Raw genomic sequence first — 15,708 nt, 5'->3', positions numbered from 1 at the left:
TGCTGAACATTCAAATTCATGTGTTTAAACCTTCAAGGACATGTCAAGGATATTAAAGGAGACTTGTACTTCTTATACTGACATGTATTCTTATTATGCTAATTTTCGCTTTGTTGATTCAGATCATTTCTTATTTCAAGTAAAATACAAGGAAAAGGAGTTGTCGGTAAGAAGGACAATCCACACACACATTTCTTGTCTTTTTCAAAAGGCTGGAACTGTTATTGCATTTTGCACGAATGACACAGAAAATCAATTTAAAATGAATCATAAATCGCTGCTTTGTAGGGGCCTGATGTCTATTTTCTCTGCAGCTCGAGTATCTTAATGCTATGTGAAGTTGATGAATAGGGTTTTAAATCTGTTGTGATCTGGTATGTGCCAGGAATCAGCTCCTAAACCCTGAGCTTTTCCAACTTCAAGGGCAGGACAGTGTTCACGTAGGGACTGTGTTTTTTGTATGTGTGGGACTCGTCAGTCTTCTGGTGTCCGTAAGTGTTTCCTTTCTGCCATCCTTTATTGCCCCTAAACTCCAAAAGCGCTGTTTCCCAGAGGCGTGTGACCGTGACCTTGGCGTGTGACTGTGTGTGTGCATGTGGCTCCTAACGCAGCTGCATCCTACCTTACGCCGCATACTACCCTGGGATAGATTCGCTGATGCGCAACGCGAACCTGCAACTTACATCGCGGGTTTGGGAGTAATTCTACTGCAGGAGGTAAAAGCCCCACACAGTCACCGATTCGCTATGCCTCAGTTTCAGACCCGCTCCGCATACTGAATAGCTGCTGTCCTTCTGGGCTCCAGTCTTAACATCCCAGGGGTCTCTGTGTCACACGACACCAACGGAACATTTCCCGTTTGCCATTTTCTGTTGCCGGAACAGGTGCCGTGTACCTGTTTTGCGTCGGATTTATTCGATTGTGTTCCCCAGCCTTTAGCTCGGCAGACGGCTAACGCGGATTAGGGGTCACCACAGTGACCTGCAAATGCCCATAGGCACATTTTGTCTTTTAATTAAATTACTTCAGGCAAGTGATCCAAGGTCCTAGGAGTGTGCTCCCAACGAGATGGACTGGAAGGCCCTTTTCTGTGCATCTGTCCCTTAGTTTGCTGGCAAGGTTTGGTACATTTTACAAAAAGAAATGGTCTCTTTTGTAGTGATAAAAAGACAAGCCTTAAAATTCACAATATCCGTCTGTTCCGAGTGCGTGTATTTCTTAATTTTTTTGTGTGATGTCACCCTGCGACCCAGTAGGATAAGCGGTTTGGAAAATGGATGGATGGATGGACGGATGTGTGATGTCATTAATATGCTGGGTTGCCATGTTGTGTTGTCCACCCTAGAGATGGCATTTTCCCCCTGGACCCAGTGAAGCCTTTTGATTTTTTGGTTGAAGCTGGGGCATTGTTTTCATGCAGAGCATGCCCCCCCATGCCCCCCACTCTGGGCCCCAGCCATCTGCAGCTACTATACACAATAATCGGGGCTTTGGGCCTTGACAGCAGGGGAGCTGAAGTCAGGATGCTGGGAAAGGTAGATTTTTCCTCTTCATAAAGACTGTGAAATCCTTTCATGGTTCACAGGGTGCTGGAACCGGAGTCTCCTGTGTGCATGACATGCTTTGAGAAGAGGTACCACTATCACCAAGGTAACACCTTTGACATTTTACTCAGAATTTTTATGAAACCAAAGCAGATAATTCATTTTTAGTCATTTATTTTTTATGCAAAATAATGTACAATTGAGGAAGCAGGGTCAACCAGGCCCCTCGGCAACTGGGATTAAGGGTCTTGCTCAAAGGCCCTAATGGTGACATCACTCTGTCAACCATGGGATTCGAACCAACAACCTTCAGAACCTGAACCTACCGAACAGCATACAGTCCCTGGTATGTGGCTCTATTATTAACTTCCAGATGTTTTAACAGTATTCAGGTCTCTGTTCATTCAGGGTTCACTCTTTCCATATCGCCTTTGAAATATTGCACTACCACTCATTCTAGAAGTTTTGTTTATTATTAACATTTAAAGCTTAATCATTACAAATGGAAAGTTAGATACAAACAGAGTTAACAGAATTATGAAAATAAAAACAGCTTCCACAGCAAATAAAGTTTTAGTTTCTCAAAGTAGTAGATTTATTAGAAATTAAGATAGCACTCATGAAAAAATTGACATTTAAATTTAAGCAATATTTCCTTGTATTTACAACATTTTAACAAGTGCAATATCCTTTGCAAAGATTAACACTATTTAGCAATTATCTAACATGTCGTCATTCAAAGTGGTAAATGTCTCACCATTACAATATTGTCATGTATTATATAGCAAACAATTCAAACTAACCTATTTTCTAGAACACAGGGTTACAGAATTAAAAATTTACGCACAACAGATTTGCCCTTCCAACTAAACGACGTGACTTATTGGGAAAAGTCTTAAGCAGTATTTTCCTGCATTCTTCTGCTGGGGCAGGCAAAAATCAGGGGGCTGGAGATGGTGTTTCTACATGAACATGTCGTCATACCCGGGGGGGGGCATGTGGTCAGGATCCGGGCTGCAAGCACAAGGATGAGCAACCGGTCAAAAACGACAGCTTTGATTTCTGTGCATTCAAACATACACTCTAACAAAAATACACAATCACTCAGGTTCACTATCACCCCCGGGCTAAAGTCTGTTCTTTGTCAACAGCTGGATCTCTGTGATGAAAACCTCCACTTCATCGCACTTCAATTATGCAATTTTTGATTTTAAGAAGTCCCACGAGTGGGAACGTCTCTCACCCTGGGCGATTCATCCCCATCCCAACAGCTCCAAAGGGGTCAAATCGGGCCCCCGGAGGCACTGCACCGGGAGGCAGACGACCTGGGATCCCAGCAGAGGGGTCAAAACCCGAACGAGGGAATCCTGACCGTAGAGGGTCCACGATCATCCCTCCTGGTCTACCGCTGCAGTGGCCAAAGGTCAAACACAGAGCAGTAATTGTGAAGGAGTACTGGATTACTGATTCGTTCATTGTATCTATCAATTACGATATATACACGCCTACCACAACTTTACTGTATATATACCGAATCAATCCTACCTGAAGGGATCCAGGTCTGCACCCCCAGCAGCAAATGGCGCCATGGGATTGCGCCTTCGAATGCATGCGAACACACAGAAGGAAAAATGATAACGTTACACATTCCAAATATGATACCTCTTATCGATACATCGGTCCAAGATTTTCCAAAGGCTTTTAAACCTGTTACATATTTTAACAGTACAATATTGATGGATATATCAAACGTGTCTATTTTTTCCCTATTAGAACAGCGGAAAACGAATGTTGGAGTATTATTCAGATATGTGTATGGGAAGCATTATTTCTGACACGCGTTCTTTTATGATAAATCCATTTGATCCGCGGAAGGACCACCATTAACGGGAATGCACATGTAGCGGCGCCGCTGACAACCCACTTCTCAAGCAGGAATCAAACATAACAATGGATTTTCTGTCTAGAAGTTGAACACTGCCAGGTCGGAAAGGCCATCCATGCTAATTCAACAAAACCTCCATCCATCTTGGGGGGATGGAAAGCGAACAAGAGATGGCCGACATATTCGGTAGCATCCATGCAGACAGACATGCAGATAAACCTCTGAAACTGCGGGGTCATTTAGACCCCGCCCAGCGTCCTTCGCGGTCGGCCCACAGGCTCACTCAGAGCGGAGCAGCGCAGCAGAACTGTGCGAAAATTAAGATCCCCCAAAAAAAGTCCTCTTCACTCTAATGCTGAGTGTGGCGCTTGCAGGCATAATTAATATGACATCACAAGGGCACCCCTGCCTCGTACGGAAGGGGGGGGGGGGGGGGTCACATTACAGCAAAAATGACAATAAATGGCTGACATCATAAGAACCTGATAAGGTCAGACACCAAGGACGCGCCTGGGACGATACATCGCTGGGTTCTCTGCTGGTTCCCGGGACAGCCTCCATCTGTGACTGCCGCCAGCCGCAGCCAGAGACACAGAGAACAGTCGATATCTTAAAATAGAAGCTACTCTGCCTGCTGTAAATACTGAATAACAGGAGGGTCTGTGCTAGGATGGTGACATACAGGCCCCCGAAGTCTGAAACAGCAACTGCTCGCTTTCAGTGCAGTTTTATATAGAAAAGCAGGACATTCTAGAAATATCAAAGTTTACTGTAAGTAGCAGCAAGCGGCTGCCATTACCCATTTAAACAAAGTCAGTCTCATTTGGAACACTGTTAATATAGGGTTGCAAAATCCATCCATCCATCCATCCATCCATCCCCACTTACACATCTAAGCCTGGAGCACATTCCAAGAAGCCCAGGGATCATCCTGGCCTGGACAGCTGTCCAGTGTAGGACGCATGTTATCACACAAAAATCACTCTCTGCTACGTACATATTCTACTCGCAAATACATGAGGAAAAAAAACATGGAACACCTGGGAAAAAAGCGCTTTTTGTCTCACTTGGAGAAAAGTGTCTGCTACACACTGAAGTAGCTAACAATGTCATAAACATCTACTCAAGCAGCATCCAAAGGCTGCACACAGACACTCAAAAGACAATAAACCATTCAATGCATCTTACTTATTGAGCTGACTGGAAATTTTAAGTGAGTGAGGATAAGCACAATTGTTTTTTCAATCTAAGGCACTCTCGAACGACTCGAAAAACCACGTCTCATTTCCGAAACTCGTAATCTAACTCCGAGATTCCGTCAACTTGCCATACAAGTTTTTCTTTGGACCACGCCGGACTCTTGAGCCGGAGGCCCCAGTTATTAGCTGTCGTCGTATAAAAATGAGAAATGCACGGTTCTTTCAGACACCAGCCATCCATCATGAGCCGCCGCTCTCAGCCCGGCGCCTTATTAAATTTATAGAGTGCACTACCCCACCTCAAATGCCGGCTATGCCAATGTGTGATTAGCGGGGCTTTCCAGCTACGCATTATCTGCCTGACTTGTATATCGCTTTGGACAACAGACAATTGTAAATGTAAAAGGACGACAATTAAACCAAACACTTTCATTCTTGATTTATTTTACCATGGGGCGTACTTGCTACGTATTCCCGAGTGATTAGTCAGCAGGCGCTACTGTCTGGAAAACAGATTGGACCTGCTGTATTTTACTGCTTTCCTTCATCGATTCGGGTTCATCAAATTGTTCTGCAGCAGATGCTCAGTTTGTTTTAAAATACGTGCAAATTTCGGCATAGTGCTGGGTAGTAATTTAAACTGCAGGAATGGCGGAAGCTCAGAATTACAGATTAACTCAGGTGACATAAGAGTTTCCCAAGTGTCATAATCACCTGAATGAAATAGATCAAGACACGTTTAATGTCCTATAGACCGAGGCCTATGTACTTTGCGCTTTAAGAAAACTACACAGTACCACAAACATTCAATAATGTACTAATAAATGTTTTGGCACTTAATTTCACACGTGTAATAATGGTAACACTTTACTTGACGGGACTCAAATAATATTGTATTATGCTATTACTTGTGTAATAATTAACCACAAACTAAGTCTTAGTTACATGATTACCTCAGGTTAATTCATCACTAATGAATCCTGACATGTTTTATCTCAAGTACTTGTTACTTTGTTACTATATGTTACTTCTGTAAACCTTTGTGAACAACTGAAGGAACCACTGAAGGAACAAGTAATGAATAAGCGAAATACTGATCTTGTGTTTGTTCATCATTAATGAATCAATGTAACTCAGTCAGGCCTCAGTGCATCATATTAATCACAATTTACAACACATACGTGGGACTGATTATTATGAAAAACTGCTGCTACAATTGAGATAATGAATAAATACTAATGCACAATCTTTATTCTATCAAGGGCAACTACGGCGTGTTACTGAAAGTAAAACATACTATTAGTGCACTCACTCTCCCGCCTGCATTTTTGTTAATACTAAATAATAATGCTAGAAAAAGACACACTTTACAGCTTTTAAGTAAAAAGCAGGTGTACTCTTGCAAGACCTTTACAACAAAAATATTTTTACAGTAATTCATATTTTTACAGTAAAATGCAAAAATGTAGAAAGGTTTTGAATATATAGTTACGACTTTAAAGTGTGCTAATAGCCATCTTAATCTGCATGCATATCCTACAGCCACCCTCATTAGGGAGTCTGGTTCCTACCAGCCGGGCTGCGGGTAAGACTGCGGCTTCCTCGATGGGATCCGGAGCGGGTCATCCTCCGTCTCTCGCTTCAGGGGGGTCTCTCTCTGGGTCTTTTCAGCCTTCTTTGAGGAGACCCAGGGAAGCAGGTCAGCCTGGACCTTTTCTGCCAGCTGTTCCGGGTTCTTAAACACCCTGTGGGAGATGGTTCATATTAGGGCTGCGTATATGTTCCCTTACAACCGTAAAAGGGCTGCTTTCTCGCTTATTTATTGTTTAAGACTGTTTTCAGTATGTTGTGAGACCCCCAACAGCATTATTCAACAGTATGCAAAACAAAAAAACAAGGTGTGACTTCACACACTGTTGACCAACCTGTCGAAGTCTTTCAGGTTATCCGCATCTATATAATCACTGACATTCACTGTCAGGTCGGACACCTTTTCAGAAGGTGTATTCTGACAACAAATTAAACAAGTCACCTTACTGCTAACAAGTCAATATACATGCATAATTGTATTGTTATTACTATTACGATGACTAATCAGAAATTCTGTGCTGGAGATTAAAGTCTTTCAGGAAAAAAGTGTAATATGAGTACCAGTATATTGAAGATAAGAGTGGAGTCGACAGTGATGCCTTTGACCAGTAACTGTGACTGGCCGTTTGCGGACTGATACCGAAGGGTGTATAACTCTCTGTTGCTGTTCCACCCCTGAGGGAGTAACTCGGACTTTTTATCGGTACTTTGTGGCTGTAACAGAAAGAGAAAAACGCAAACTCACAACAGGCAACGACACGAGAACTAAAGACTATCTGGATTGCAGGCTACCCAGTAGTGTCAGTTGCCAACATGAAATATAACCATTAATCTACTGTACAAAATCCCTTAAAAGCGAATAAACTATCCAAAAAAACGTTACTGCTAACGAAATATCAACAACCCAAATTCATACACTCGATATAGTAATGCTGATCCGAATTCAAACTGCTAATTACTCTGAGCCATTAATACCTAAAACCAGCCCCTCGATGTAGTTAAAATGTGTAACGTCATAATTGTCAATTAAATTAGTTTAGTATTTTGTCATTGTTGCACGTAGTGGTGGAATCACGGAATAGACAGTAGATTGCAGTGCAGATCCTTACCTGGTCTCCTGTTCCAAGACATTTATACCCTTGTCGCACAATTTCCCAGTGAACAAAGGAGACTAAAACATCTTTGGGAGACGTGATACTTTCGACGATCGAGCTGAATAGCAGTTCCAGTCCCGCCATCTTTTTAACATCCAAGTGAGTCTGCAGAAAACGAATGCGAAACACAGAGCCGAGTCAAAATGATACCCACACGGCTTTCGCTCATCGTGTTTTGGTCCGACGAGTTTAAGCTCCGTACGGGAACGTGTTTCCCTAATATAAAGTTCCGTCAATAACTCATTCCTTGCACTTTTGTAATTAGAAATTCATTTTAAGGGTGGGTAGCCCTGTGGCTTTATCTTTCAAAACCTGCCCCAGCTATGTGTGTGTATATGTATAAATTCTTAATTTTCTCCAGGTACTCTGCTTTTCTGCCACAGTTCAAAGACTTTCAGTTAGTATAAGTGGCATCTTTAACTTGTCCATTCAGTGTGGCAGCTGTGTGATGGACTGCACTCCAGTGCACGGTGTACTCCTGCTACTCCAACTCCTACTGCATTGTGCCATCTTCTGCTTGGGATAGGCTTTAGGCCACGTGACCATGATGAGGTTAAGATGAATCAATATACACATTTTAATTTTTAATTAGCTTTAATCGTCTTTTTGTAGGGCAATTTACAGGCTTGCGGCAGATAGATGTGGCTTATATATCAGTGCCAAGCCATTAAATAGTCATTTAATTATTTAATGACAAGGCAAATAAAAATCTAAATGCTCAGGGGATCTTCTTGCCAAGGAATGAGAAGGTCCATCCCATTACATAGAAGATAGAAGCAGCCCTGATCGCACAAAATGAAGGAGGACGTGTGCACATGGTCACCTTTTAAAGATGGCAGAAGAAAGTGGAAGACAAAAAGTGGCTTGGTGTGGAACTTGAACAGAACTTTTTGCACGTCTTCTCATCTTGCCGTACTTCTTTCATCCCTTTCATTCCAATTGTTTTACAATTGCTGCACATTAAGAGATGTCAATGTGATTTTGTTGTACTGAAGTAAAATGACAATAATGCTGTCCCTTTCTTGTAGTACATGCTGTATGCCTCATTTTAAGAAATATAAAAGCAATGTTAAATTAAATATCCTCTAACTGTATAACATAAAAGTGTTTATGGAGCAATTATTTTGAGTGTATCTGACTTAAATTAGATACCATTGAGGGATACTGGTCTTTAAATATACAAAATGAATCTATAGATGGCAGCATTTGCTTAGCTAAGTGCTGTTGTAGCCTCTTACACACACAGGATGTAAACAGGCCAAAGTCTTGAATATATTGTTTGAATATACATCCCTCTTCCATAATCATGTATACAGTACAGGGTCACAGTGAGCCTGGAAGCTATTCTAGGAAGCCCAGGGCACATGTCCAATCCATCGCAAGGTGTGCAGTCATACTTGCAGTTACATTTTATGGGATATTTTGAAATGCCAGTTTTGCAGTTTTCACTGCAGGAGGACAACTGCACAGACAGGAGAGCTGGAAAACTGCACACACAAAGGACCAGGGACAGAAATACAATCCCCATCCCCGAAGATATGAAGTAAAGAGGTAAGCTTTAATGTTCCGGTAAAGGTAATGTGTCATGCTTTAAAAACCAAATCTATTTAGGTCAAGCCAATCTGAAAAATGCATAAGCAGATAAATTAATTAAGATTGCCTATATTGAGCGAACTGGTATTGCAAGTCACTTAGTAATGCTTTCCGAATTTTTACTTCATGAAAATGTATTCCAGTAATTATATAGAAAAACTCCCATGGCAATATACTGCATAAAAAGTTGGAAGTTGGATAAATAGATGGATGTCTTTAAAAAATGGAATTGACAAAAACACCGATTAAAGTTTTCTCCGTTTGAATGAGAAATGAATCTTTGTCCAGTAGTCCAGTCTTCGGAGAATGGCTGCTGTTTATATGGTTGTAACTTCTAATTGTGATGAGACGTTCGTCAAGTGTTATAATAACCCCAATTAATATTATATAGCATCTCAAACACATATTTGTTGATTTTCCTTGACACTCCCGTTGTATATTTCATGAACGAACTGTCAAATATGTGTTCTTACTTTCATCACAGAAAAAGCAAAGAGCCCTAAATTCCCAGGAATTGCAACAGTGACATCTGTTTCTGTGAGCTGAATATCTAAAACACATTTAACAGAAGTCAGTTTGTGTTGCCATACATATACTAAACCTCAGCCTGATTAATTAATTGACTGCGTTTACAAGATTACAAACACCGTCATGTCTTTTAATCTTTTTGAAGTCTTTGGTCCTTTGGTCCTTGGTGATTAGTTATAACCTGAATCACTGATTCTATAACCAAAAATTTTGTGTTATTTGTCTTTGTTTTGTTTGTTTTAAAGGTGCGTTCAAGGTCAGTCTTTTATTTGCATCCGTTCACTACAGGGTAACCAAACTCAATTATTTTCAAGTGAGAATCTTTCAGATTGTTTTCCCTACTTGAGTCCAGGTGGCCCAAATGTGGATGGATTTTTTTTTAAGTTTATGGAACAATTAGAAAGCTGAGAGATATGTGGCATGCAACAGCATAAACCACAGAGAAACAAACGTGATTAAACTCACCCGATCTGTGTCTGGCAGCCTGTGGATTTGCCATCTATCAAGTTTCACAGTTGTTGTGAACTGTCTAATAAACAAAGAGTGACTCATCATTGATTCTTCGTCTTTAAGTTTGATGATGCTCTTGCTCTTCTTCTGCTGAAAAAAAGCCAACAACATATCCTAAGCAAATAAAAAACAAGTATAGGTGCATGGAGATCCTGGCACCCCGACCTCACCCCTCCCTTGGAATATTTATGCCATTACCCATCTCGCAAGGATGTAACATGACTCAGTAATCCAGTGCATTTTGACATGTGGGTATGTTTTCCACGCAGAATAGGTTCCTTTTAACCTGTACTAAAGTGTACCTTCTTTAAAAAGCAAAGCTTTATAGGGGCCAAGAGGACAAATGCCTACCTTTGCTGTTGCGCATTACGTAAAATACTTAGGCTCATAAAACTTAACCCAACACACAGGCTGGTTTGAATACTACATAACGGGCATGTGTTTAAAGTTAAGCAAATGAGTCAACCTTTGCTCAAACAGGACTTGTGAAAGCTATCATTGTTGGACTGTTCCAACCTAAAACTTTTTACTTTTTAAATTTCAATGTGTTTACTTTTAGATTAATGCCGTTTATCTAGCAGATACTTTTATCCAAACTAACTTACAGTTCAGTGAGTACCAGTGTAATAAGTATGTTTAACAGAAAACAGAAATCGTTGACACAAAGAGAGCTGGCAGAGGTGGTGATTGAGCGCAGGGCTGAGTTATTCTGCTGTTGATCTAAGAATGTAGGAGGAAGACAGGAAAAGATGTACTGGGCATATTTATGTATGGGAACGTGGATCCACAGAAGCCTACAGATATGCTGTGATAAAGAAAAGATCTGGACATTTATGAGGGTGGAGGAAGTCCAGTCCACCATATCTGCTGCTTCAGCAGCATCAGATGTTCTCAGTGTCTCCCAGTCAGCCTTCATTTCTGAGCAGCACCTTTCACCCCTGCAAATATGCTCGAGGGCGCTGTATCGGGGGGGTGGGGGTGGGGGTTAGAACAGGGGCCCTAAAAAAATCTGGAACATTGTTGGATTTATCTGGGTTGGGGACCAATTATAATATTCTTTCGCGGGGCCCAAAATCCCTAGTGGCAACCCTGGTCTTAGTGTTTGGCTATTTTTCGCCTTGACAGTCTGGGCAGGGTTTGTGTCTGAGGCAGTGGCATCTGAAAGAGTTTGACATTGGGGGTGGGGGGGGTGATGAACAGCGCTGGAAAAAATTAAGAGACCACAGTAAAATTTTTAGTTTCTCTCATTTCTCAGTTTATGGGTGTGCTTTTGTCTAAACTCTACGTTTCTGTAAACTCCAACTGGGCTCTTCTCTCTTTCTCATTGATGAAGGGCTGCTTCCTTCTTTATGGGACTTCAGTCCTGCTTCTTGGAGCCTGTTACCTGTCCTAGCAGTGTAATTCATACCACTTTATGTTTCCTTCATGTCATCTCAGGCATTAGAAAGTTGCTTCTGCCCTTTACCTGGCTGGTTTTTGGTTGTTCTCCTGTCTCACATTCTTCTTGTACCCTACTGCGGCAATATAAACTTTCAGCCTGGAAGCAACCTGCCACTCAGTAAAGCTTCTGCCAGCAGAACCATAATTAAACCAGGATTTAACAATGCAGATTGTTAAACTGATCCACATGAAGTACAGAATTCGTTTAGTGTATGTTTTGTCCACTCACTCTGCTTATACAGCAAATTGGCATCAGTAACACATGGATTCATAATGAAAGATAAGGAACATCTATCTATTTATTGGGGGTTGTCTGCCGTTACTGGGGGGGGGGGGGGGGGGGTGGGACGCATCCAAAGCCCCTAGTCTTGGGGATGGCGTTGGTCAATCCATTAAACTAGGGGTTACCAGTATGGCAGATTGATTACCAGTTAAAACAAACATGCTTTGTTTGCCATTCGCACAAATACATTGGAATGGTTCTCTTTGCCAAGTGTATCATGCTCTCCATAGCGTGGGTGGGGGAGGATGAGGTATCACAGCATAGGTCAGCCAATGTGTTGCACCACTGGAGCTGGGGGAGGGGGGTTAAGGACCTTACTGAAGGGCTCACAGACATGGTACCGTTCAGCTGAGGTCTGGGCTCAGACTGGTGACCTCCTGATCACAGGCCCAGAGATCACACGCTGCAATGCCGGCCAAGGACTGCATGGGGGCCATCTCCTGAGGACCAATTTCACTTTGTCTTAGAAGTGGGGGGGGGGGGGAGGGGGGGCGGGTGCCACATGGGCTTCGACTGGTACTGCTGAGGGTCCAATTCAACCTCCACGCTAATTGGACACAAGCCAGAGGCTGGATACAAAAATAGATCAAACCTCACGGTAGCGGGTGTTTGCGTTTGGAAACGACCGACTATGATAAGGGGTCTGCAGCTAAGTTTCCTTCAGCGGTTTTAACTTAACAAATGATACCTTCGTTATGCACTTTAAAGATGTCTTGTGTAGTAGACATGGTAATGGATCACATGTGAGCACATGCAGGGAGCTAGAAATTGTATTACCAGTTTAATTAAAAGCACATTTACAAATTAAAATAATAATTACAATAAAACTTAGTCAAATGTCACGCACAGTAGTTTTGCTTTGCAAAATATTGATTTGGACAGCCCCACTTCAGGTAGGATGTGTGACCATTACTTTAGTTTTGTTTTTACCTAAAAGTGCTTAATAACTTGTCTGATTTACCGCTGTTGAGCTGTGGCATTCCGGAATGTGGCTTTGATCAGATGCCGTGTTTCTCAGATGAACACAATATTTCAGTGTGGAGAGGACTTTCAGCTTGCGGTGAACAGTGACCGTGGCCTACATCTTATATATCACGTATTGTGAGCTGCTACCACGGGTTATGAAATGTATCCCTTCCCTGAAGGGCAGGTCTTCCATTCTGTAAAGTACGATGTGACCAGCTGGAGGAAGTCGATTAAAGATGCCACCTGTACAGCCTTTTCAAGTTCCCAGACCCAGATCCCTTAACGCTGTGAAAATAATAATTTCTTTCGGCCCCAGTTATAATCAGGTCAGCTCCAAAACAACTGTCAAGAGCTTGCGTGGCTGCTAGAGTCTCGTTTGGAGAAATACATTTCTTGGCACATTTGAAGGAAATGCCAGCTATCTGTGACTGAAACTTGACACAAGGAGACGTTTCGGACGGTTCGTCATTCATCCTGCGGCAGCGCAGAAGCAGAAACCCGGAGCCTCGGGCACAGCACATGTGCTGCAAAGTGCCAGGCTGGGCGTAGCATGTGTTCCTGATTGAAATGCTACCTTTGTGTAAATCTTCAAGCCTTTTAAGGATTTCACGCCACTTCCCTGTGAACGCCACCACCCCCCCGCCTCCCCCCATCTTGAACATTCCTGTGTGTAGAAGAACGTTGCCTAGATTCAACTGAATTTAAAAGTTGGGCCATTAATTGGAATGTGTCTCACTTTGAAGGCTGATCATTCACTGACTGACATTAGCTCGGTGACTGAAATTAACAGTGCGTGAGTGTCAGTACACTTACTGCAAATTATGGCAATATTTAAGGCAAGACCCACATTTTTAATGTTATCTCTATTCTCTATATTTTTTTCAGGAATATAATGGCTTTTTGTAGACTATAAAAACTCAAACACTGAAATAGTGAAATGGTGAAAGGTGACAATTTTTACGATGCTGAGTTGAATCGGTCTACAAGGGCATCATACCGATCCCTAAACTTACAGAGGTTGTCAATCTACAGGGGACATGTCACTGGAAGATGCCTCATCCCCAAATGACCTGAGATTTGTTTTGATCCTTCCCTGAACTTTGCTAATTGTATTAGGGTCTGGTAATAATTTAACAACAGAACACCGCTTCCATTGCAAGGCCCCTACAATCCTGTTGGAGCAGAACTTCCTCATGTAATGCATGACCGTCAGATCAGAAACAGTCTGATTTTTTGCCGGATTAATTTTTTCCGATCCAGAGTTTTAATCGTCCAAAACATCCTACCCTTTCCGCCTTCCCACCCACACGTTAACAAAATGACATGCTGGTAAAAACGCTTTCCTCCAGAAATATCACAGATTTTCCATTGCGAGACCCGTGACATAAGATATAGCAAGAAAACATTTGGCGTGTCGATATGCTCCATGCCGAGAGATTAACATCACTCAGGTCTGAGGTGGTTTTTTTAGTCACAATGCTGGCATTTTCTGAGACCTTTTGATCATGTCACCAAATTAATAACAACCATTTAAATGACAACATTCCCTGCAGCCATAACTTGGATGTTGCTGCCGCTACTACTACTGCTACTACTACTGATGTTGCTATTACTACTACTGCTACTACTACTGCTACTACTACTGCTGTTGCTATTACTACTACTGCTACTACTACTACTGCTATTACTACTGATGTTGCTACTACTTCTATTACTGCTTTGGCTACTACTACTACTGCTACTACTGCTCTTGCTGCTGCTACTACTATTACTACTACTGCTACTACTGCTGCTGCTGTTGCTGTTACTACTACTTCTACTACTACTGCTATTACTACTGATGTTGCTGCTGCTGCTACTACTAGTGATACTACTACTACTGCTATTACTACTGATGTTGCTACTACTTCTATTACTCTTTTTGTTACTACTACTACTGCTACTGCTGCTGCTACTACTACTACTAGTGATACTACTACTATTACTACTACTACTACTACTGCTACGACTTTAACTTTAGTAATTACTTGTTTGAATTTTAATCCCAGTTTAGTCCTGGCTACAGTCGGGACAGTTGTTGTTTGAAAGCTTAGGAAGTGCTTAGGAAGTGCTTAGGAAGTGCTTAGGAAGGGAGTGAATTAGCTGCCCACTGCTTTGTCACTCTGTTACATACAGGTATGGGTTAAATGCAGACACATTTTGTTGTCGTGCGCTGTGGTGCATCAACAATGACAATTAATCACTAACAGAAATTAAATACACAGACCATAGTTCGTAAATTGTTCAACCATATTCAATAAATAAAACCATTCAAATAAGGTTCAGATACACTTCTGAATCAAACCAAGAACCAACATAAACTTTAAAATATTTGTACACACAGTACAAATGTTACACGGGGGGGGGGTTAAAATCATCCCACTCAGTGGCCCTAAAAAACCTGGAACGTAACTGGATTGGTCTGGGTTGGGGGCCCATTGTGATTCATTGGGACCAAAATCCTTAGCAGGACACCTGCGTTTCTTTTTATTATTTTATTTTTTTATTATTATTAAAAAACATATATGGGGAAACTAAGAATATTCTCATACATCTTTAACGCTTATTTACCAAAGTAAATGCAAGACAGGAATCAAGACAATAGGTTAAATCAAAACCTGTAGTCTTCACTGCATAAAAAAACTGATGTAAAATATTATTGCCACTTTAGGCTATAACTTACAGCAGGTTTGATTTATTTCAAGACACTGAAATAAATATGTTGGTGATTTCAAGACTGACGATTGAAACAATTAACGTTTATATATATCAAGTTTTATATGTATATAAATATACAAAATTTAAACAAATCATGTAATGAAGAACATAACGACGAACGAAAATACTAAAATGTTACAATAAAAAACAACAAGCGTTAGAATAATAATAATTAAAAAAAACTGTACGTTCATTAAGTGCGAAGACACGGAAACGCATGAGTGGTATAAACAACATCTGTTGTTTACAAGACACGTGT

General features: G+C 41.4%; 1 protein-coding gene across 1 annotated transcript; it reads right to left on the bottom strand.

The window, feature by feature from the left end:
• Positions 1 to 2,016: 2,016 nt before the first annotated feature.
• psmf1 (proteasome inhibitor subunit 1) lies at positions 2,017 to 7,569 on the bottom strand. Its single transcript, XM_049021923.1, has 7 exons — positions 7,328 to 7,569; positions 6,780 to 6,932; positions 6,554 to 6,636; positions 6,200 to 6,373; positions 3,090 to 3,143; positions 2,788 to 2,952; positions 2,017 to 2,558 (listed from the first exon to the last, which is right to left on the bottom strand). The coding sequence occupies exons 1-7, from the start codon at positions 7,454 to 7,456 to the stop codon at positions 2,507 to 2,509; spliced, it is 810 nt and encodes a 269-aa protein (XP_048877880.1). The 5' UTR covers positions 7,457 to 7,569; the 3' UTR covers positions 2,017 to 2,506.
• Positions 7,570 to 15,708: the final 8,139 nt, after the last annotated feature.

Source organism: Brienomyrus brachyistius, chromosome 8 (genome assembly GCF_023856365.1).
Source record: "Brienomyrus brachyistius isolate T26 chromosome 8, BBRACH_0.4, whole genome shotgun sequence".
NCBI classification, from domain to species: domain Eukaryota; kingdom Metazoa; phylum Chordata; class Actinopteri; order Osteoglossiformes; family Mormyridae; genus Brienomyrus; species Brienomyrus brachyistius.
Note: the sequence above shows the minus strand (reverse complement) of the source record. Positions and strands in the feature narration are given on the sequence as shown.